The sequence below is a fragment of the Cnephaeus nilssonii genome, assembly GCF_951640355.1.
Source record: "Cnephaeus nilssonii genome assembly, chromosome: 9".
NCBI lineage: Eukaryota > Metazoa > Chordata > Mammalia > Chiroptera > Vespertilionidae > Cnephaeus > Cnephaeus nilssonii.
In genome coordinates, this window is record NC_137080.1 from 56,278,145 (window position 1) to 56,301,812 (window position 23,668).

General features: G+C 36.1%; 1 protein-coding gene across 2 annotated transcripts in view; it reads left to right on the forward strand.

Moving 5' to 3' along the window:
- Nucleotides 1-23,668, forward strand: part of ME1 (malic enzyme 1) — a 172,569-nt gene that overhangs the window by 142,702 nt on the left and 6,199 nt on the right. For both annotated transcript variants that reach the window (XM_079779880.1, XM_079779879.1), the window contains 4 exons: nucleotides 10,143-10,248; nucleotides 11,773-11,915; nucleotides 16,095-16,268; nucleotides 20,652-20,750. In XM_079779880.1, coding sequence (XP_079636006.1) covers nucleotides 10,143-10,248; nucleotides 11,773-11,915; nucleotides 16,095-16,268; nucleotides 20,652-20,750 — 522 coding nt within the window. The remainder of the gene's footprint in view (nucleotides 1-10,142; nucleotides 10,249-11,772; nucleotides 11,916-16,094; nucleotides 16,269-20,651; nucleotides 20,751-23,668) is intronic.

The window sequence follows — 23,668 nt, forward strand, 5'->3', positions numbered from 1 at the left end:
TAATAGTGATCTGTTATACTTACCTAAATAAAGGATAATTGTACAATAAATTTTGGAATAGTCACATAAGTATAACATATAAGCTTAAAATGGTTCTCAAAGAACTATAAATAACATTAAAGGATTTATAATATAACATTAGGTGAAAAAAGGAAAACACCATCTAATGTATAACTATTTTGTTTAAAAATTGAGTTACATATAAGAGTCATAAAAGGAAATGCATCAAATAAATATTACTTTAAAACTAACATTATTTTTATTGTCTTTCTGTATATTCTAAATTCTACCAAGTAATTGTATTCCTTTAAAGTTAGAAAAGTTAGAGAGCAGGTTGACAGCTGTCTGGGCAGGGGGCTGGGTGGATGGGGTGGAGGGATTGAGCAAAAAAGAGAAAAAAACTCAAGGACACAGACAATAGTATGGTGATTTCAGGATTGGGGTGGAGGAGGTAAAGGGGTGTAGATGGTGAGGGATGGAGACTTGACTTGGGTGGTGAACACACAATGGAGTGTACAGATGTACAGTTATGCACCTGAAACCTGTATAATTTTGTTAACCAGTATCACCACAATAAGTTCAATAAAAGGGGGGAGGCATAAAACTAGAAAAAAGTTTGTTTTTAAAAATCAGTATAGACAGACATATTTTACCTCAGAAGAAAAAGTATATGCATAACTTTTTATAGCAAATGAGAATCTCTAAAACAATGAAACAAGATAGAAATCACTTTGACAGCATCTTCTGAGAACCAAATAATCATTTCATTAATTTTCTAAAATTGCAAATTAATTGTTTAAAATAAAAATGTACAACAAAATTTTCAATTTCTTGGCTTAAAAATTGTTGTTCTTTGAAGAATTAGTATAACTATAAAAATTGTACACTGTGGTCACATGAAAAATATTGTAGTCATGAAAGAATAAGATTTACTGAATGAAATCGCCTATGGATCAGGCATTATATTAGCCTTGGGGAACACAATAAGGCCCTGCATCTCAGGAGGCTCACAGCCTACTAGGGAAAACTCAAACAAGTCAGGAGTTACAATTCTACCTGAAAATGTTATAGAAATACGTCCTTGATGTCAGAGGTGCACATAGAAGTCACTTCCAGTTTTAATAGGAATACTGAGGAAGATTCCGAGACAAGATGTCTCTTCAGCTAACTTTGAAAGGAAGAATTGGGAGTTTACCTGGAGTTTCTGTGGACATCTTAAACTTCTTATATCCAAAACTGAGGCAAAAGAAGTAAAAGGGCAAGTTCACTTTTAGATCTTGATTGAAAATAGGGATCATGTCTTTCATCTCTTTATATCTTCAAAGCCCTACATAGTGTCTATAATTGATAATAAATATTTTGTTAATAAATGAATTAATTAGTGAATGGCCTTCCAGGCAGAAGGGCAGCATTTTCCAGCAACTGAAGAAACTGATGCAGAGGAGGTTTGCCTCTGGTCACTTTGATGGCATTGTGGGAGGTGGATTGAAATGAGGTCAAAACAAGGGAAGGAAACGCATTACAAAGCTGTTACAATGATACTGATAAAAATTAGTTGGTTCTGAAATAAAGCAGTGACTCTGGGGGTGAGTGAAAAAGTTTGATTCAGTAGAATTTAAGAAACAGGGCCCTGACCAGTGTGGCTCAGTTGGATGAGCGTTGTCTCATGCTGTAGAAGATCGCTGATTGATTCCCTTCCTCTCTCTCTAAAATCAATTTTTTAAAAAAAGAAATAGGATTATTATCATATATAGGAACTGATTAAATATGGAGGGAGGAGTAGGATAGAGTAGAGGAAGGAATCTAGCAGGACTCCTTGATAAGTGATGCAGCCATTACGTAGAAAAGGAATAAAGAATGGAGCAGTTTAAGGGAAAGATAATGAGATCAGTTTTGGACATAGCAAGTTTAAGGTGCCTGTGAAGACGTTAGACAGAGATGTCCCCTTGGCAATCGGAGATAAAGGAATAAGGCTCAGGTTCAGGGTCTGGGCTCCTGGAGATGGAGATTTGGGGATCACCCGCATGTAAATAGTTGGAGCCATGGAAAAAGCTATACAAGTTATGCTGTGCTTAAGGATGTAATACATTCAAGAATCCATACAAAAGTGAAAGTCTGTGATTGTGGTTTTGTGATTTCTACTGACTTTTTTATATGTGAAATATTCATAAAATATATAGATTTTAGCATCTCAAATAATTTTAACATAGACTTACTGTGAGAGTTCAAATTCCATGGATTATAATATTTGGAATAACTGTGAAGTTGTTGCTAGACATAATCAGTCACTCTTACTTCATGCTTTTACTTGCCAAAATAAAGAAATGCATATATTCCGCTTGCCAAGGTAAATAAAGTTACATTTAAAAGGTTGTTATATATTTAATAGCTTGTGCAGTATTTCATATAAAAGAAATAAAAGAAGCTTCAGTTAACTGCTTTTTCTTTTGTGTTTTCAAAAATCAAAATTATGTTAGTTTTTTGTGTGGAACTAATAAATCTTAGAATAACTAGTAAATCAGTATAATTTTTTTTCAAACTTACAAGATTTTTTTGTGTTTGTTATCCTTTATCCTTAATATTTTTACAACCTCTCCTGAGAACCAATAATAATCATTTTACTAATTTTATTAACATGCAGTGTAATTGTTTGTATTTATAAAAATATCAAAGTTTTAAATAAAAATTTTTATTAGTCAAACTCCTTAACTCTTTAAAGACATAAAACCAAAACTAGTAAACTGTAAGTTTAGCTCATTTGTGGAGTTATAGCATCACCAGATTAGATAAATATTATCCTGACATGTTTTCTCTTTTCATTTTCAACATCATATCTATAGCATTGTCTATCATTTACCTCCTATCCACATGTACAGTGGAGTGAGTTTATGCTATAAATATCAATATCTTAAATAATTCATCAATATCAATAAAGTTGATTGAAATTGATTTTATGGTCACTGATAATATTTAAATACATTAGGTTAGTATTTCAAAGCAAGAAATATTGACATATCTATTTAGCCAGCTAATATTAATAGACTTTAATATAAAGAAGCTGAGAGTTGGTTTAAAAGAAATCCTTCCAAAAGGATAATAAATAAAAAGTAGAGAGCGAATAAATCCAGTGAAGAAGGAATGAAAAAGGAACATGCCAGCATGACTGATATTTGCTTTTCACAATTATATGCAAATTAAGAGAGGGCACTTTCAGAGAGGACAGGAGCCACACCATAAACCAGTCCAGACTGCATGTATTCTGTCAGTAAATACATGCCTGCTTTCACTAATGAACCAAGTCAGTGCTGAGACAGAAAACTCAAACTAGGACTATAGCATTTTTTTTATTTTAGGTTTATTTTGTTTTCTTTTAAGTAATTGTTTTGAGTTCATTTAATTTCAATTTTTTTGCTTTATAGTTAAATGTTTGGTTCCTATGAAAAGAGATAGTGAATTAAGGCATCTTATATGTTGTAAGGGTAGTTTTGACAGTACAGTTATTTCCTTCCTGAGAGCTTAATCTGTAGGTCCACGCTGTATAGAAAAGGTTTCCTTTCTTCTATGATATCATCAGAGTTTCAGCCAGTGATCCTACTACCACCTTGAATGATAGTTAATACATTCATACACTATGGTTTAAAAAAAATTCTAACTCCTAAGAGACTTTGAAGCTTGGTGAAAAGTATCTGACTTGATTTTTATTCTGTCTTTTCTAGTTCATAGGGTATGATCCATGTATGCATATGTACTAAAAAGCAGAGACAAAAGATTATGAACGTGAGTCTTTTAGACAGTTAGGAAATTATGGATATTGATTTTTAACAGTATTAAATATTGATTGTTTTAACTACTTTTATCTTAAATTATGACCATTCTGCAGCCTTTGTTATGCTCTAGCATGTAACATACTTTTGCCACATCATTTATCTTTTTAAAGTCTGTCCTGAGATGATGAAACATAGCTCTGAGGTCTTTAACAACCGCACATACCTTCACTGAAAGTCTTGTAGTAAAGTGTTACTGACAATGCTCTGGGGAGGCCCGTCTGCAGATCCAAAGAAGGGTCAGATTCAACTCAGTACACTAATGACAAGGCGGCAAAAATAGGCCAGTAAAATGGGGCCTATTGCGTAAGCAGGCGTGGATTCAAGGTAGGCACTCGTGGAAGAGTTCTTTGCATGCGTGCGTGCATGCGTGTAGGCAATCTATAATTGATTTTTTTATACATACCCTGGATTATGGAATGCTAAGCCAAAATCTTGACACTCTTTGCCACCTATCCTTCCCACCCTTACCAGAATGTATGTGCTTTTAATAAAGGAAATCATTTGTTATATTGTATCTTCTATCCAGTACTAAGAATCAGCACCAAAAATAAATAAATAAATAAAATGAGGGGAGAGGGGCGCTTAAAAAGCAGTATCATTCAAAAGAAATTCCCAGCTATCCATAATACATTTGTTGTAATTGGAGACTTAAAAAAAAAAAAAAAAGAAAGAAAGAAACTAGAATTTGGGATTTCTGAGATAAGTGCCCACTTTACCAAAAGATAGCAAAACGCTGAGCTGAAAAGTATCCTGGAAAGAGAGAATGAAGGGAAAATAAATCTTCTGTATCTTATATCCAACTTAAGTGATTGGCATAAAGAATATGGATTTCAAATTAGATTTTGAAACAGGAGAAAAATGAGCCATTGGTCCATAAAATAGAAATCCAAAGGTAAAGGCAATTGCCTTAATCTTACTAGATGCAAAGAAGGTCACATTCCAAAAGTTTTTAAATCTAAACCAGATAATCACTTCAAGTTTGAAAATGGTATAGAAAATACTTAGGAGACCTTTATTTTGCCTTTTGATTCTTCTTTTTGACAAGTAAAGCCCATCAGTTACGCAAGTATTACTATTTCATGATTCCTGGCCTCCTTTCAGTATTCTCTCAGCATTCCTAAGTCACCACCAAGAATCAAGACGCTGGGGGTGAGGCTGTGAGTAATTTATGTTTCTCACCAGATGCATCTTCTGGCCAAGTGCTGGCTTCAGTGGGCAGGAACTGTCAGTGCTATTACTATTATTGATAAAGTAAGATGCTCATGATAACAGCATACATCTTTTCTTTTCAGACACTGTTTGTCTATCTTCTTTATGATTTGCTTCTCATTCCAGGGAAACTTAGGGGTTTAACCCACATTAAATATTTTTCATTATATTTCAGAGTGTGGGGAATGGAATGGGGGACTGTGCCTCCTAACTTTTTAAAGATACATCATCACAGAAGTTGCTCACATAACTTCCACTCTGTCCCTTTGGCCATTAGGTTGTCTCAGTCTCATCCCACTCCAGGCTGTAGGGAGCTAAGAAATATAGTTTCCACCTGAGTAGCCATATGGTTGGCTAAAACTGGGAAATCTTATTAAAAAGGAGAGAATGAAAACCAAAGAAAAAGAGAAGTTGTACACTTAAACATTTATTAAGAGAGTAAATCTCATATTAAGTGTTTTTATCACAATAAAATAAACATTTCTTTTTTAAAAAGTAGAGAGTGAATTGATGGACAATTAGAATTCTCTGCCACAGCATGAAAAAAGGTTTCACTGTTTGGCCATAAAAGTAATATGACATATTTGGACTATAATCCAAAAAGACCAATAGGCAAAGCCTGCGATTCATCCAGTCTTCTCTGAGAGATAGGATTTTTCTTAGTAGCCCTCAAAATTATACGGTATAACATTGCATTGGATGACTAAAGCTGGTTTGGAGTAGGTGAATAATTATCTCTGTTAGAGAACCTAGCACATATTACACAAGTTCTCTTGTCCGTGAAAACATCGCTAAACCTTTGAAGAAGTAAGAACCAGGCTTAACTCTGAGTAGTTCTTCTCATACAAATCTGCACATTAGCAAGGGAGCTTGCTCTTGCTTCTCATTCAAGAGTCAATGTCTCAACCATAAACAGGAAAGTGTCCAATATAGTAGCTGCATACAACCATTACTTAGCACCCACCTGTTTGTGATGGACTAGACACTAAAGACTGCCACATATGCCTGAAAAGAAACAAACATCAGCACCACAAGCTTCCAGAAGAGCCATGTGGCCACCACTTCACGATGCTCATTTCTCCTTCAAGGTCCTGTGAAGGTACATCAGCTTGGTGACCGCTATGTTTAAAACAGAAACCATAGCTGCAAGAGAGTCTGGGGGGGTATAGTTTAGCCCTTTAGCCTCAACTGCACAGGAAGTCATGCTAGAAGCAATTTGCAGTCCTGTAGTATTTGCCATGTAGAACCTCAGATAGATGTTAGTCTAGTTTCCTGCCTTTCACATGCAATTGACTATATGAATTTGGGGGGCGGGGGAAATATGTCATATTTAGTTTAGAATGCTGGAAATTGCAAGTTATTATTCCCAGGAAATATGTCTTCCCAAGCCACAACTTTATTTAGTACTTGTCTTAGAAATTTCATTGTTATGAGAATGAAAATAGTCATGAATTTTAGCATATACTACTTCCAGAAATAATTCAGAAATAATTTAAATACTGTCACTGTCAAGTGGTTCCAAATTGATATTCCTATCCATGACCAGACTTTCTCTTTTCTTTCTAATAATTCAGGATTTTTTTTTTTTTTGGCCAAGTATCTAAAGAGTAATAAGGACATTGAGGTAGCAAATAGATTGCAAAAGCATCCTTTTTATCAAATTATTTCAGAGAAAGGGACCTCTTCTTCTCAAAGCAACAGATAAGAACAACATTGAGTAAAACAAATGGTGGAACATATAATCAAAATAAAAGTCACCCCCTGTATCTTTTAGATATTGTGTTATTAAAAGTCACAGCATCTCAGTGACATACAGTGATAATTACTTATTTCTCTCACACCTGTCAGTCAGAAGGGGTAGCTCTGAGGATGTTGGCTGGGTGACTCTAAGCTGCAAGTTGGGTCCGGGTCTGCTTCACAAGGCTGTCCTCCCCCTTGGACCAGTAAGCAAGCAGGTTATGCACTTCTAGAAGGATGGCAAAGGCACAGAGAACAAGTAGTGCCAACAGTTCCTCTTAAGGCCTAACTAAGCTTGGAACTGGCTCTCTTTCATTTCAGCTCATATTTTATTGATCAAAGCAAGCCACATGTTTACATCCAAAGACAAAGGGGCAGGAAAGTGTACTCTGCCTTTCGTGAAAGGAACTATGAAGTACATTACAAAGAACACTGACACAGAAAAGGGATGAAGAGGAATTGGGGCCTAAATCAGAGTCTGAATTATTAAAATATCTGGGAGCAATTCTGTAGCAACCCAAATACTTCTATTTTCTTATTTGTGACTAATAAATTATCATTAAGTCTAGCCATATCTTAGGATGATACTTAATTAATTTGTGATTGAGATATGTAAATGATATAGATTTCCCAGTTGTGACACTAAGAGGGGTGAGGAATGGGGACACCAGGTGAGTATGGGGTTACCTCCAATACTGTAATTTAGTGATAATTGTAAGATTTCATTATTGTTTTATTTTAAAATATTATTACAAGGAAATGTTTTAAATTTTCTTATAATAATACAAAAGAACTCTTTGAGAATATATAGTGTTTACTCACAAAATCAGACCAGCTTTACATAACTGTTTGTTGTTAGACTTATGACTAAATCTAAAAAGGCTGTTATAATAGATGGGTTTTATTTATCAGGTGATGCTTCCTGATGAAAGTGGGAACTGAAATTGTATGATTCTTTTGACTGTATTTTTTGTAATAAGCATGATGAAAAGAATATGGACTAACAAAATTCAACTTAGTATTACTAGAAACTAGAATGTTCTCTCCTAGAATAAATATGAAACAAGAAGCTTCAAATTTGACTCTGAATGAATTAAAAATATTTTTAAAAATTGAGATATAATTGACATATGACATTATATTAGTTTCAGGTGTACAACATAATGCTTCAGTATTTGTTTATATTGTGAAAAGATCACCACAATAATGTGGTTAATATCCATCACCACAGAGTTAAATTTTTTTTTCTTGTGGTGAGAACTTTTGTTAATATCTATTCTTTTAGCAACTTTCAAATGTATAATACGGTATTATTAACTATAGTGACAATGCTATTTATACATTATATTCCCAGGACTTAATTATTTCATAATTGAAAGTTTGTAATTTTTTACACCCTTTACCCATTTTGCCCATCTCCTACCCCCCACCTTTGGCAACCACCAATCTGTTCTCTGTATCTATGCATTAGTGGGTTTTATTGGTTTTTTTGTAAAATACATTTTTATTGGTTTCAGAGAGGAAGGGAGAGGGGGAGAGATAGAAACATCAATGATGAGAGAGAATCATCCATCAGCTGCCTCCTGCATGGCCCTTACTGGAGATGTGCCCTTGACTGGAATCAAACTTGAGACCCTTCAGTCTGCAAACTGACACTCTATCCACTGAGCCAAACCAGCTAGGGCAGTGGGGGGTTTTTGTTTTGTTTTGTTTAGATTCCACTTATAAGTGAGATCATACAGTATTTGTCTTTTTCTGTCTGACTTATTTCAATTAGCGTAATACTCTCAAGGTCCATACATGTTGTCACAAATGGCAAATTTCCCTTTTTTCATAACTGAGTAATATTCCATTGTAGATACCATATTTCCTTTGCCTATTAGTCCATCAATGGACTCTTAGGTTGCTTCCATGTCTTATGTATCTTTTTGAATAAGATTATAATAAAATAAGATTATTTTTCACAATGTCTCAGATGTAGTATATTTTGTTGTGTAAGAAAGAAAAGCTGAGATAATAACCTTTTAGAACCCAGAAATGATTAATGGTGAATTCTGTCCTTAGGAAGCTGTTTGCTTTAATGTCATGCTCATAATAGAAAACGGTGTTAGAGAAATAGAACTAACTTTACAGTAGACTACAAGAAAATGTACCAAAATTATAAATATTATAGTTATTTCCTATTCAAAATAATTTAATTATAACTAACATTCAACTCCTGTTAAAAATCAGGCACAGTCCCATATCATTTAATGTAATCCACAAACAATCTGGTGAGGTAGAAATTCTTACTGTCCTTATTTTACAGATGAAACAAGTTTCAAACTATAATTCACATATATTACTTTAAAAAACACACAAAATGATAACCTTTTTAAGCAAGAAAAGTGTACTATCTTTAGGATTAACAATTTGCAAATGATCTATTATATACTGCTTGTAAAGCTTTTTCTCCAAAGCTGTACTTGTGTGTATTATCAGAAAGGCTGAATTCCATTACCTTAGGGAAGTTGTTTAACATCTAAAGCCTCTATTTCCTTTGCAAAATAACTCTAATTATACTTGTTCTACTTTTTAAAATTGTTAAGAGCATCAAATGAAATATGTGAAAACAACTTATAAGTCATAAAGTACCATATAAAGTTTTTGACACCAGGGTGGTAAGGACATGAGGGGGGGGGGTGGGGGCAATGGGGGGATAAGGACACATATGTAATACTTTAATCAATAAAGAAAAAAAAAGTAAATAAAGTTAGGCAGGAGTTTATTATATAATCAACATCTTACATATTTGCAACTGGACTATTATAATTAGATGCTTTCTAGACAAGACATGGCACATTCATAATCAAAACATTGCAAATAAACACATATAAAGCTAAAACTTACTCAGAAAATGAAACTATGGTATAAATATGGCATCAGTTCCATTCTTAATCAATGGTATATAAATTGATAGTGCTGCAGATAAAGCCAGATCTACATTCTGAGACACTGCTATATTAAAACAAATAATGTTTAGTAACAGTATCTTTATTTAAATGACATTTTGCATTACCATTTGTTAATGTCAGTTTCTCACAGATGTCTTTCGGATTAGGATTTTTAATATTAAATACTAGATAAATAAGGGAAAGACTTTATTTAGTTCACTGTTATATCCCCATTGCCAGAACATTGTCTGAGACATAAATATTTCTTAAAAGAATGAGTGAAACGATACTCTGATCATTGGAGAAGAGAGTTTAAGAATAGCTGTAACATAAAAATGTTAAGCATAAATACTGGCAATATGGGTAATATTATGAAATTTCTTTGATTCCCATATGTTTGGCAGATTTATCATTTCTTCCTCTTTTCTTTACTTAGGGGCGTGCTGCCTTAACAAAAGAGAAAGAGGAATTTGCTCATGAACATAAAGAAATGAAAAACCTAGAAGACATTGTTCAAGAAATAAAACCAACTGCTCTCATAGGTAAATGTTTCCCTCCCTCACATAAACCCCACCTGACCCCATTTTCACCTGATTCGTTTTCTTAACTACTGATTTATGAGGCATAGTTTAGCTTTTTGAAATTCTAACCTTTGGAATTGACGAACAAAATTATACATTCACCGAAGCAACGGTACCCCATAGACACCTGGACTTGTAAATTCATGCTGTTTCTTAACCTCACTGATCCCAGTTGAAGTGGGCGGCCCCCTCTGCCAACTCTGTCTGCCTGTTAGTACCTGGCACATTCAGCACTTTTCCAAGCTTGATTGCTCCCAATAGACAGTGGCTCTCAATGGGACTGAGTTCGCCCCCAATTGGAAACATTTGACAATGCCTGGAGATATTTTTGGTTGAAACAACTGGAAGGAGAGGAGGGATGGGGTCAGCGTTACTGACATCTAGTGAGTAGAGACTAGGAAAGCCCCCCACAACAAGGAATTATCCAACCCAAACTGTTCATATAGCCAGAGCTGAGAAACACTGAACTGGACCCTCCTTGAAGACAGGGACCATATTTGACATATCTTTGTATTGCTCATAGCACTTAACACAGTAGTTTAACATGGCATGTGCACTGTGAAATGTTTTTTATGGCCAAGTTTAATGTGGTTGAAAAGAACGCAAAGAAAGCCATGAAACTTAATCTCGTATTTTGTGTGTATATAATGTCAGCCCTTACTTTGTATCATACTCCATTCCTAGAAGCTCTTATGAAGCAAATGAGAATATTGAGAATAATGTTGATAACCATAATAAAAACAAACACTCCATGACTGCAACTGTAGGAAGCCTTTATTGTTGTCTTTTATAAAATATCTTCTATCAGGAATTGCTTTTTTTTTTTCATTTCCATTATGCAAATTGCTTCATTCTCTGTTAAACTTTCAACACATCATACTTCAATTTTTAATTGAATTGAATGATTGTCTTAAATGTTAGCTTTGGTTTATAAAACACAATTACTTTATAGCCCTAGAGACTGAAATATACTCATATATTTCTTATAGAGAGATAATACATATTATACAAATTTTTAAAATATTTTACTTATTGATTTGAGAGAGAGAAAGAGAGATGTCTTGTTCCACTTATTGATGTATTAATTGTTTGATTCTTGTATGTGCCCTGATTGGGGATCAAACCCACAACCTTGGCATATTGGGACAATGCTCTAACCAACTGAACTACCCTACCCGGTCAGGGCCATTTTGGACACATTTTAATGTCCTGTTATAAATACCGGTAATCAAAATTCCTAGTGATTAGTCACCAGCTCAGTGTCTTATGAGTCAAATGTTATAGTTGTGATTTTTAGATACTTGTAGACATATAACCCTAAAGGCTATTGACATTAATAAACTTATCTCTTTTGTCACTTTGATACAAATGTTGTTTAGCGTCTGTTAAAAAATTACCTGACTTTTCATTGTTGTTTGGGCATGGGCTTCTTGGATTCATTAACCAATGATAGTCCTATTCACTGGTTTCTCATTTCTATTTTAGGAGCTGCCGCAATTAGTGGGGCATTCTCCGAACAAATCCTCAAAGATATGGCTGCCTTCAATGAACGGCCTATTATTTTTGCTCTGAGTAATCCAACCAGCAAAGCAGAATGTACTGCAGAGCAGTGTTATAAAGCAACCCAGGTAAAGCCAAAGCATAACTGATATTTTAATTATCAAATTTTGATTCATTATAGGGAAGCACAAGATATCAATGGAGCTTACAACTTAACTTTTAAAAATTATGCAAGCAAGATTGAAAAAAAAAGTGAACAGGTCAGAAGGGAAAAGAACTATATTCTAGAATGTTGTTGTAAAAATCCTCTTCTTCAATAAAACAAAATAAATTTGGTAATGTTTTGTTGATAATTTTCCTCAAGTGATTTGGAATTATCTAAGGTTAAAACATAAAAGTTAAAAAGGAAAAAGCTTGGTTCTAGATGCTTATTAAAATAACTTTTAACTAGCTATTCCAAAACACTGAAGCACACAGTATGAAAACCACAGTCTTATTTTTGCTTTGCTAACCCTGGGTTTGGGTTTTGACGCCGTGGGTGGAGTATCTGGGCAGCACTCTGACATCCAGCCAGGCTGGGGCCGGAGTTCTCAAAGCTTCAGTCCTTTACTGTTTCCCCAAAGTGACTTATTTATGCTATCTTTGTATTAATATACAGGGTGGGGCAAAATTAGGTGTACAGTTGTGAGTATGCGAAACAGAGTTTATTCTTGTATTATCTATTTATTTTTTGTATTATTGTTTATTAACTAGAGGCCTGGTGCATGAATTTGTGCATGGTGGTGTCCCTCATCCTGGCTGCCAATCGGGGCCTATCGGGGCCATCTTGCCCATTCGTGATCAGGGCCGATCGGGGCCTGCCAGCTGGCTGGGTAAATGGACCATGGGAGGTTGGCTGTGGGAACACACTGACCACCAGGGAGCAGCTCCTGTGTTGAGTGTCTGCCCCCGGTGGTCAATGCGCAGCATAGCGACTGGTCTCCCGGTCAACTGGTCATTCAATTGACAAGTTGTAACCGTCACTTAGGCATATATATATATATATATATATATATATATATATATATATATATAATTATATTATATATGTATGTGTGTGTGTGTATATTATTGTATTATTTTCCATATGGACAACTGTAAACCTACTTTTGCTCCACCCTGTATAGGGTGTCCCCCAAAAATGTGTACACACTTTGAATAATTATAAAGGCAGTGTTTATTAAAACCCATATTATTTTCAACATGTAATAGAGTCTACAGACATTGTGTATACATTTTTTTGTGTGACATCCTGTATATTTAACTGATAGGTTGACAAGAGCCTTCTTCCCTTCAAATGTTTGAAAAGGTCTTTAAAACAAAATAAGGATTGAGTCATAGGTATCTAACACTTTTATTTTGGAAATAAATCCAAAATGAACTAGAAAAGGTAAACATGACACAAAGTTATGCCACTGCACAAATCAGACTTTGATGGTCCCACTTCTTTAATGTTATGTCCTTAAATGCTTATGACTAGAATTGATGAAATGTTGGCAAGGAGTTACTGCATTGTTTATCTCTCTTATTTGGGATGGCATCAATGTCCTCAATAATTTAAATTTTTTATCTCAGCTCTAGATTGGGGGATTTGCTTCATTAGTAGTTCTTAAATCCTTAAAGGAGGAAAAAAAACCTCTCTGAGCAATAACAAAATTTTAGCATTGCACATCATAGGTACACTAAGTATTTAAGTAATCATTTTGTTTTGGATATCTCATAGGTCTCAAGAGTTTATAGACTCAGCTGTGATAGTCAAACAAAATTACCTAAATTTATATACTTGTGTTTTTAAGTTTGAATACATTTGATGCAAATGGCCTAAACTCTTTTGTAGGATCTTGCTTAATGTTCTGTGTCCTTATACATAAAATTGAAAGTCACTTGAGGCTGAAAATGTAAGCAATGGTTCAGCCAAAGGATTATAGAACAAAGAAAGGTCTGCCTGTGGCTGGATGTGAGTCTCCGCAGCTGCAGGCACAGGTGAAGTTGTTAAGAAAATTTAGAAATACAAAATGCGAAAAAGATTATTGAACCTAGAAAAACGATACCAAAAGTGGTATGGAGAGATTTCCTTCTCCATATTAACATTTCATGTATATGAGAATACTTATCTAGCTATCATTTACTTAATGCCATTCCTCCATAAGATATGATGATTATAGAACGATGGGCAGGAGGAGAGGGAGTGAAGGAGGGAAGGAGGTTAAACAAGCATAAATGCAATATTGAAGGTCTCTTCCTATAAATTTTCAAAGGTGTATGTACATACCAAATAGTACATATAAATGTTTATTTAATATATATCAAATATTAATTTAGTTACATTAGAAAGTTACTTGTAATAAAATATTTTATCTGCTAAACAAAGCTGAAGGTATCAGATTTGTCTAAAAATATAACCTAATCTTGTATAACATATAATAGTGTCTTATAGACACCTACATGAGAATTTTTATTTTCTTCCTCATCTGTTTTCATCTTTTTATATCCTGAATAGGTTGAATCATTATACAATTTTACCTTTATACATAAGATATTCTCTGACATTGGTTAAAATGAATAAGTTAATATTATTAATATCATAATGGGTTTAGACTCTAGATCAGCGATTTTCAACTGGTGTGCCACAAGAATTTTTAAAACATGAAATATCTAGAGAACAAACTGACGGCTGTCAGAGGGGAGTGGGGGTTTGGGGGCTGGGTGGAAAAGATGAAAGGATTAATAAAACCCCCCCCAAAAAAAAACAACAACCTCATGGACACAGATGACAGGATGGTGATTACAGAGGGAAAGAAAGTGGGGGGAGGTAGAAGAGGATCTAGTTGGGATAAATGGTGATGGAAGGAGACTTGACTTGGGATGGTGAACACACAATACAATATACAAATGATGTACTATAGAATTGTACACCTGAAACCTATATCATTTTATCAACCAATGTTACCCCAGTAAATTCAATGAAAATTTTTTTGAAACATGCACTACCTGATTAGTTAGTCAGGAGCACTGACCTCTTTTGTCTTAGATTGTCGAATAAAAAATGACAACAGCCAACACAACAATAGCCATCCAGTGTGAATGCCCTGTCTTGAACCATAAACAAATAGTTCATATAATATAGTTGCATCTTATTGGCCATGTTGCATAATAAGGCTAATTGGTTAATTCTTGGTACCAGTAACCTTTATATACAAGTATGAGCATTTGGTTTTTTAACCAAAGAACTTATATGCATATACGCATAATCCATGGACACAAAGTCACTTTGGAGTAAAAATTACTATTATTATTTTTTGGTAAATTAATAAAAATCAAACCTATTTTTTGTCAGATTGGAAAAAATTATCAGATATTTTTTTTGGTGTGCTGCAGAACTTTAGTAATTAGTTTCTGTGTGCCATGAGATGACAAGGTCGAAAGTCGCTGCTCTAGATGTAAGAGGGATGAAAGTTCTAACCCAGCTTATCATCATTTACACTGTGCTTTGGGGATTTGGGACTTTAGATTTTTCCAGTGCATTTCTCAGATTGTGATGCTTTATTTGTCCAGGGTTTCCTATTCCTGTCTTAGAAGCCTGGATGCTTTTAAAGACATCTCCACCCTCCCCTCCTAGATCAGACAGATGCTTCCCTTTTGGTCAGCGGTATAGAATGTGGCATCCAACAGGCCCCAGGTTAATTCCATCTTAACGCATGTAATACATGAAGTTCCTCAAAAACACTGTGACAAAATATGAATCTAGGAAAAAAGTAAAGACAGTCTTTGACAATTATTGATAATTTAATCTTATTTGCTAATCCCACTTGTTCTAATAGGTTTATTTCCTATATGATTTTTCATGTAATTCTTCACAATGTAGAAATATATAAAATTTGTCCTAGTGATTGTTGAAACGTGTTGATCCCTAAACTCTAACCTAGAATGTCATTCTTTCCAATACTCCAATATTAATGTATCATTTTTATCTTCAGAAATCTATAATTGGAAGCCTATTAGAGATGGTTGACAGGCCTGCAGGTTGGGCCACTGCAGAGTGGTACCAGCTTTCGGGTGTCCTGTGCACTTCTCGGAGTGGAGAGTAAGATAAAGAGCGGTAATAATCACCCCTCAAGAACTTATTGCCAACATCGTAACAACTTGCCCAGACTTACTAGGGATGAAAAATTAAACTTCTTTCTAAATGCTCAGTGGGGTAGTTCTGCTGTGATACATTTGTTTTAAGGTAGCCAGCTTGTTTTTACAGGTGTGTGTCTGTGTTGTAGGGGCGTGCGATTTTTGCCAGTGGCAGTCCTTTTGATCCAGTCACTCTTCCAGATGGTCGGACCCTGTATCCTGGCCAAGGCAACAACTCCTATGTGTTTCCTGGAGTTGCCCTTGGTGTTGTGGCGTGTGGATTGAGGCATATCACAGACAAGGTTTTTCTCACTACTGCTGAGGTACTGTAAAATATTCTTAAGTTCTCCCAGGCTATAAAATACCAAAGCACCTCCATGTCGTTGTCTAATGTTGTCTTTATCTAGTACAATCTCACTCACTCTCTAGAAGGTATTGCTGAAGGAGGGAAAATCTTTCCCAGTGGAGAGAGAATAAGGGGCAGGTAGCAGGTTCATATTGAGTCATTTGTAAAAAATTGTTCTTTAGTAGCCAGCAAAAAACCCACAAAATTGTGTTCTGATTTCTTAAAGGAAACCCTTTTTTATCTTTATACTTTCAAATTTTGTGCCAGTAGTGAGACAATTAAAAATTTTGTTTCCAGCCAGGCCGGTGTGGCTCAGAGGTTGAGTGTCAACCTATGAACCATGAGGTCCATGGTTCAATTCCTGGTCATGGCACATGCCCTGGTTATGGGCTCAATCCCCAGAGGGGGCATGCAGGAGGCAGCTGATCAATCTCTCATCATTGATGTTTCTATCTCTCTCTCCCTCTCCCTTCCTCCCTGAAATCAATTTTTTAAAAATTTAAAATATCTCCAATTCATAAGGTTAAGTGATAAATATTTCTCTACTTAAAGAAATATTAATGGCATTTTGAAGATTTTAAATAAAAGCCTGATTTGGTATAGTGAAGAAGTGTTTATCATTCAAGGTTCAGTGTAGAAAACAGAAACCACTCTAGTATTTTTTTGATCTTCACCCAAGGATATGCTGATACTGATTTTAGAGAGAGAGGAAGGAGTGGGGAGACAGAGAGGGAGGGAGAGAGAGAGAGAGAGAGAGAGAGAGAGAGAGAGAGAGAGAGAGAGACAGACAGACAACAGACAGACAGACAGACAGACATTAGTTGCCTTCTGTATGCACCCAAACTAGGAATCAAACCTGAAACCTAGGTATGTGCCCTGATCAGGTATCGAACCAACTGACCACCCGACCAGGGCATAACCACTCTAGTATTTTTAGCAGAAAGGAAATTAAAACAGGGAATTAGCTGTTTATAATGTCACTAAAAGGATAGAGGTGGATTTTAGTGTGGGCCTTCAGGGCAGATTCTGAGAATATCACAGAGAAGAGACCCACTAGGGAAGCTCTGCTAAGCCATTACTGTTAAGAACTGAGAAAGCTCTGGAATTTTACCCTATTGTCAAGCTAACAAATTAGCCTGCCACAGTTTCATAAATTCTGGCAAAAGATACGAAACTCTTAGAGACAAAGCACTTTATTACTTACTAGATAGAGCACAAAAGGTAACATGAACTTCCGGTTCCCATCAGCTCCCCTGCCCCCAGGCCTCAGGGGGTGATACAGTGATTGGACATACAGATGTAAAATCATGAGCTTTTGTTAATCAGAATGTTCATCTAGTTGATATATTCAAAAATGATACAATTCATGAATGAAAATTAGAGTGAATTTCTTCTCTTAGTATTAAACCACTGTACAACATTATAACTGAAATGAATGAAATAACAATTAATATTCAGTGAAAATGTTAACCAAGACTCTTATGAAACTGATGTGATCTAAAGGAGTGTAATCCCAGGGTTCAGGCTCGGCGTCATTCTGTGAGAACAGACGTCTGGAAGCAATAATGTTCTGCTTCTTTCTTTTTTGTCTCTGCAATAAAAGCACAGCAGCTATGTCTCAGCGTTTTTTAACTCAAAAAGTCTTGTTGAACATAACTGCATGTCTAATTACTAAAAGAGCTTTTCCAAGCTGTTACATTAAGGAAAACGTAATGATTATATTTTATAGCAGATACATCATAAGAAAAAAAAAGGTCTTTTACTCATAGTAGCCAGAGTTTTCTTTCCTAAATAACTCCAGCACCCTCTAGTGACAAGTTGCTTGAAAAAAACTTTCCATTTACTATCCAGGAAAATACCAAAAAACTATGAAGAAAAATAAATAAAATATGTTGATGTCATTAGTGTTGTTCTTATCAGAACTTGGGATCTCTCTGGCTAAATCTTTTGGCCTTTCCACTTTTCTCTTAGGCTTCAAAACAATATTCTGGTTTTTATACTACCTCATTGATTTCAGTGTCTCCCTTTTATGTCTTGTTTTGTTTTGTTATGAGCACTTTTCTGGCATTCATTTTTTGTCTTTTTTTCTTCCCTTTTGCTTTGAGAGATCTCATCCATTCTCGTTTCCATTATCATCATTCAAAAATTGGCCAAATCTGTGTATCTCTATTATCATCTTCACCATGTCTTCTTATCTAATGGGCATTTCCACAGAAATACCCTGCTGATTGCTTAAACACAAGATGTGTAAAACCATATGGCTCATCTTCCCTTGCCTTCAATATTTGCATTTGTATTAGTGACATGGCCTTTCTAAGCAGGCACCAAAGCTTAGAAGCCTGACATTCTTTTCAGTCTCCCTCGTCCCAAAGTTTCCATGCATACACACTTACATGTAATTTCTCTCTATGATCTACTACCTATTATCCTGCCTGGAAAACTCTGAAAATTATTCCCACCCATTGAAGCCTACCCTTCAGGTTATTGCTTACGTCCCCCTCATCCTCTTGTGACCACTCAGTCTTAGTCATGGCTGTCTTCATCGAACATACCAGCATTTAAATTTCATTCCTAGTGGTTTTATGCCCTTGAGAGTTTCGTGTTTTAAACAATTAAGTGTTGCCTTATGATTAAATTGTAAGTTATATTTTTTAAAAAGAGAGCTTTCCATATTCTTCTTTTAAAATACCAGTAGCACCTAGTATGATGCTAAAGCATAACGCAGAAACTGAGTAATACTTACTGAATTGAATTAAGTAGAATAGTCATGTACCTTAGCAAGAAGAACACATACAGTGCCACATGCACTCACTGCTAGAGGGCCCTATAAAGAAGAAAGTCCTTTTCATCTAGATTATATTTGTAGTTAATCAAAGTAACATGTAGGAGATCTAGGTGGATTTTTTGATTGGCAACTGCAAATAACTATTAGGGTTATTGTCAAAATGCTAGTTAGATATCTTATGCAACTCGAAGTCTCATGGCCTGGCACCAATGCTGAACACTATTCCTGGACAGTTCAATTTCTCACACAGAGATCAGATCGCTGGCTTTCCCGGTACTCTGGACAGCCTCCCGGGCCTCTGATGGGAGCAGCCAGTGTGCCCGCAGGGGCAGCCCTCTGGCTTGGCATTGGACGTACAGCAGCCTGTCCACTTCCGGGAGGCGAGCCTTGCCTCCTGTCCTCACGCCACTTCTCTCGAGGCACCTGCTTGTGTCCTCTCATTCACCTGTGTATATGCAGATATACATAGTATGTTATGGGTGAACCATTTGAAAACAACTTACAGATATTATGCCCCTTTACCCCTAAATATTTTGGGAAATTTCTTATGTGATCAATGTACATTATCAATTCAGGAACATTAGCATTGGCATAATACTATTATTTAATGCACAATCCAAATTCAAATTTTGCCAATTATCCATTAAAAGGACCTTCATAGCGCCTAGACTAATCCTTTAATCTGGAAGAATATTTTAGCCTTTTGTTTCCTTTATGGCATTAACATTGGAGAGTCCAGTCCAGTTGTTTTACAGTGTTCCTCAATTTAGGCCTCTGACTGGTTCCTTCTGATTTAATTCAAGTTACATGGTTTTGTGAGGAGCACTGAATGCCTAGTAATTGTCTCCTCAGGGCAGCACCTCAGGAGGCACATGATGCCAAGTTTTCTCCTATTTTTAAAACCACTTATTGAGTTATGATTGGCATGTGAAAAGTTGTGGTGGTCAGAACACTTAACATAAGGTCTACCCTCTTAGCAAATGGTTAAGTGTGCATGTGTGCACTGCTTGATTTAGAAATGGGCATGTTTTTCGGACAGCAGATGCTGATGCTAGTTAGGTGATCCAGATACTCCAGAATCTGTGGGAAATTAAAATCCTACCTGTAAGGCGACTCTGAAGTAGTTTCTCAGCCTCCTGCTCTCCCTCCTGTGCGACATTCTGTGAGCTGGGAGTAATGGCATCATCAGCCTTGCACACCTTCCCTCCTCGGCTTTCAGGCTCCTTCTCCATCACTCTGTCGTCCTCCTGTAACTTCCTACTCCTCTCTCCCAGTTCCTCTCGTGTAGCAAGTGGGAGAGCTGCTAGCATTTCATGGTACAGTAGAACAGGAACTGGATTAAGAGAAAACCCAAATTCTATTCCTGTCTTTTTCGCTAATGGTGTGATCCCACCAATCACCAAGCCTGTCTGGGCTCAGTGTTCCCACTGATAAAGGGGGAGGTGCAATTAGATGATCACATTCATGTGATCCACTTCTATACATGACCCATAGGTACCATTCACCTAATTATCCTCATAACCCCCACGTCGTATGGTGTGTAGTGTAAACATTTTTGTTTTTCTTTTTTTTAAGGTTATAGCTCAGCAAGTGTCAGATAAGCACTTGGCAGAAGGCCGCCTGTATCCTCCTTTGAACACCATTAGAGATCTTTCTCTGAAAATCGCAGTAAAGGTAAAACTGTTCTTGTTCAACCTCATTATTTTTCCTTCCTTATATTGTTAAATATGCATTTTTAGGTATTAAAAATGCACTTTCATGAAATTTCTGTCACCTTATTATGTCAGAAGGCACAGAGCCTTGGTAGAGCTTAGGGACTCTGATCTGTAGCAATGGAAGAATCAGCTGAATCATTAATTCCCCCATCAATCTTTTTCTCTCCTGTCATTTAAGTGATTCATTAGGATTTCTTTTCAGTTAGGTCTTTTACACTTTACCTTCTTTTAATTGGTATCTTCCATATCACAGTTATGAAAGTTGCCAACATGTTGCAGGTGTGGTAGAGTGACGTTTAGACTCTAAACTACCTTCTTTATCCGTATCTCCATGGTGGGTGGATCCGCATCTCCATGGTGTATGGCATCTTAAAGATCACAACTATTAACACTGGGCAAAGGGCAATGCAATGACAGCAAAGCACTCAAAGCTGTTAGGGTGGTAGATGAGCTATTGAAGGAATCAGCCAAAAAGAACCTAATGGCAGAGAAATCTTTTGTAACTGAGAGAGAAATTGATATTTTTGCAATATAGTTGTATTAGTTTGCTAGGGCTGCCATAGCAAAATACCACAGACTGGGTGATTTAAAAACAAATTTATTTTCTCATAGTTCTGGAGGCTAGAAATCTAAGATTCAGGCATAAGCAGGACTAATATCTTTGGAGGCCTCTCTCCTCAGCTTGTAGGTGACTGCCTTCTCTGTGTCTTCATGGGGTCTTTCTTCTGTGTATGCATATCCCTTGGTGTCTCTGTTCAAGTTTACCTTCTCCTAAAAACACCAGGCAACATGGGTTAGGGCCCACCCAAACAACCTCGTTTTAACTTAATTATCTCTTAAAGGCCCTGTCTCCAAACACAGTCACACTCTGAGGTACTGGGGGTAAAGGCTTCAGTATTTTGGGGTGACATTGTTCAGCCCATAATAGTAATTATGTGTTTATGTTTAAGCTAGGGCTTCTCAACCTCATGCACATTTTGTCTGGGTGACTCTTTGTTGTGGGGCTGTCCTGGGCATTGAAGGCTATTTAGCAGCATTGCGGGCCTTTTCCCACTAGATGCCAGGAGCCTCTGCATGGTTGTGACAATCAAAAATGTTTCCAGACCATTGCCAACTGGTCCCTCAGAGGCAAAATTGTTTCTGGTTAAAAACCAAAGCTATTAGCAAGTTTATCAAAATGACACCATTTTGGATTCATATGTCATTATTTATCTTGTTGATTGAGAGTAAATGCTTCAAAAACGAAGTAATCCTTCAAAAACCATTTAGATAATCTGCTTGGTTATTTATTTGTAAAAGAGTATGCTCATATTTTCTCCTGATGTGTGTCTACTAGTCTTGAACTAGTTTGAATGGTTATTGCACCACATAGTAGTTGTGATTACAAGAGAGCAAGTAAGGAAAGAAAAGAAAACCAAGGATAGAACATCGTTTCTTTTCTGCCAAAAGACAGAAGAAAGAAGACAGTTAGGAAGAGAAGTCATGATTTCAAGGAAGACACACTTTCAGGATGGGGGTGGACATTGTGATTAAGAAAATCAAGTTCTGGCGAGAAAAACTCGTTTGAATGATGACAATTTTTATTTATACTTAAGAAGTCATCAGAAACTATTACAAAAAGCAAATTCATTGGTACAAGAAGTTAAGAAGTCCGGAGAGAATGGAGAAAGGCAACACAATCCAAGCCACTCTTCCAGAGAGTTTGGCTTTGACCAGGAGGGAGGGAAGATTTCACTGAGAGGATCATTAAGAGTCTGTGTCCTGGGAGCAGAGAGAGGAGTGAAATTTCACATAGTCTATGTCAGAAATGAAACAATGCATTTTCAGTACTTTGGAAAATAGAAGAGGGACATGCCTAAATTCTGCTTTTCTAACAGAAGCATCTCATCATTTTCGTGTGTGTGCTTCAAGTCTTTTTTCTTTTCTAACATCATTTAATAATGTATGGTGTTTTGTTTTCTGATATTTTCATAAACATTTCTCCATAATATAGCACAGTCTTTATAACCATAATTTTTCATAAATGCATAGTTTTACATTGAGAAGATATACCTAACCATTCTAATATTCTTCGAAAACAGACTTATCTAAATAACTCTAGTGTACAAATAGCTCCTCAGTGCAACTGGAGTGAATTTAAGAGCACATATGAAGTGATTCATTTTGACAAGAGGGAAAATCCACTTTTCTCAAAGAAAATATGGGAAGAGAGGACGTTTGAAGAGAAAGAGGAGGAGATAGTTTGAGTTGATGAAAAGGGAAATTGAGATTGTTTTCTGAGATTAATTGGAATTTTCTCAGAAGAATGGTGAGAGTTAAATGGAGACACAACCGGGGATGGTTTGAAATTACCTGTGGGAAATCTGAGAGGAAGTTGCGTTTGTATTTTATTTTTCAAAAGGAAGATAAAAGCATAATGTGTAACCGTGTAACCCAGGGAGGTTGGGAGTAGTGGGACATTGCCGAGAGAGCCGTGAAAGGAGAAAGCCGGCGCTGAGGGCTCCCCACGCTGGGGACAGAATGGAGGGTGTGACACAGAGACCGGGAAGCAGGGCTCTGTGATGCTGGGAGGGAGCGTTGAAACTGCCCACGGAGTCCTGCTGGTTAGGTGAGCAGGGTCAGGAGACTGGGGTTAAAAAAAAGAGGTTTTGTAAGAGGCTGTGGTCAGAATAGAGATTATTAAAACTGCAAGGTGTTGAAGTTCAAATTGAGTAGGCATATTGCAATATTCAGTTCAATTAATTACCAGTCAGGTCATTTCAAGACGTTTCGCACGTTATCTGAGAAATCCTGGTGTGATTTCTTGAATAAATCTCTACTATCCACACTTCCCTTTGTTGCTGTTATTGTATTCGCCTTTTGCTACATAATTTATAT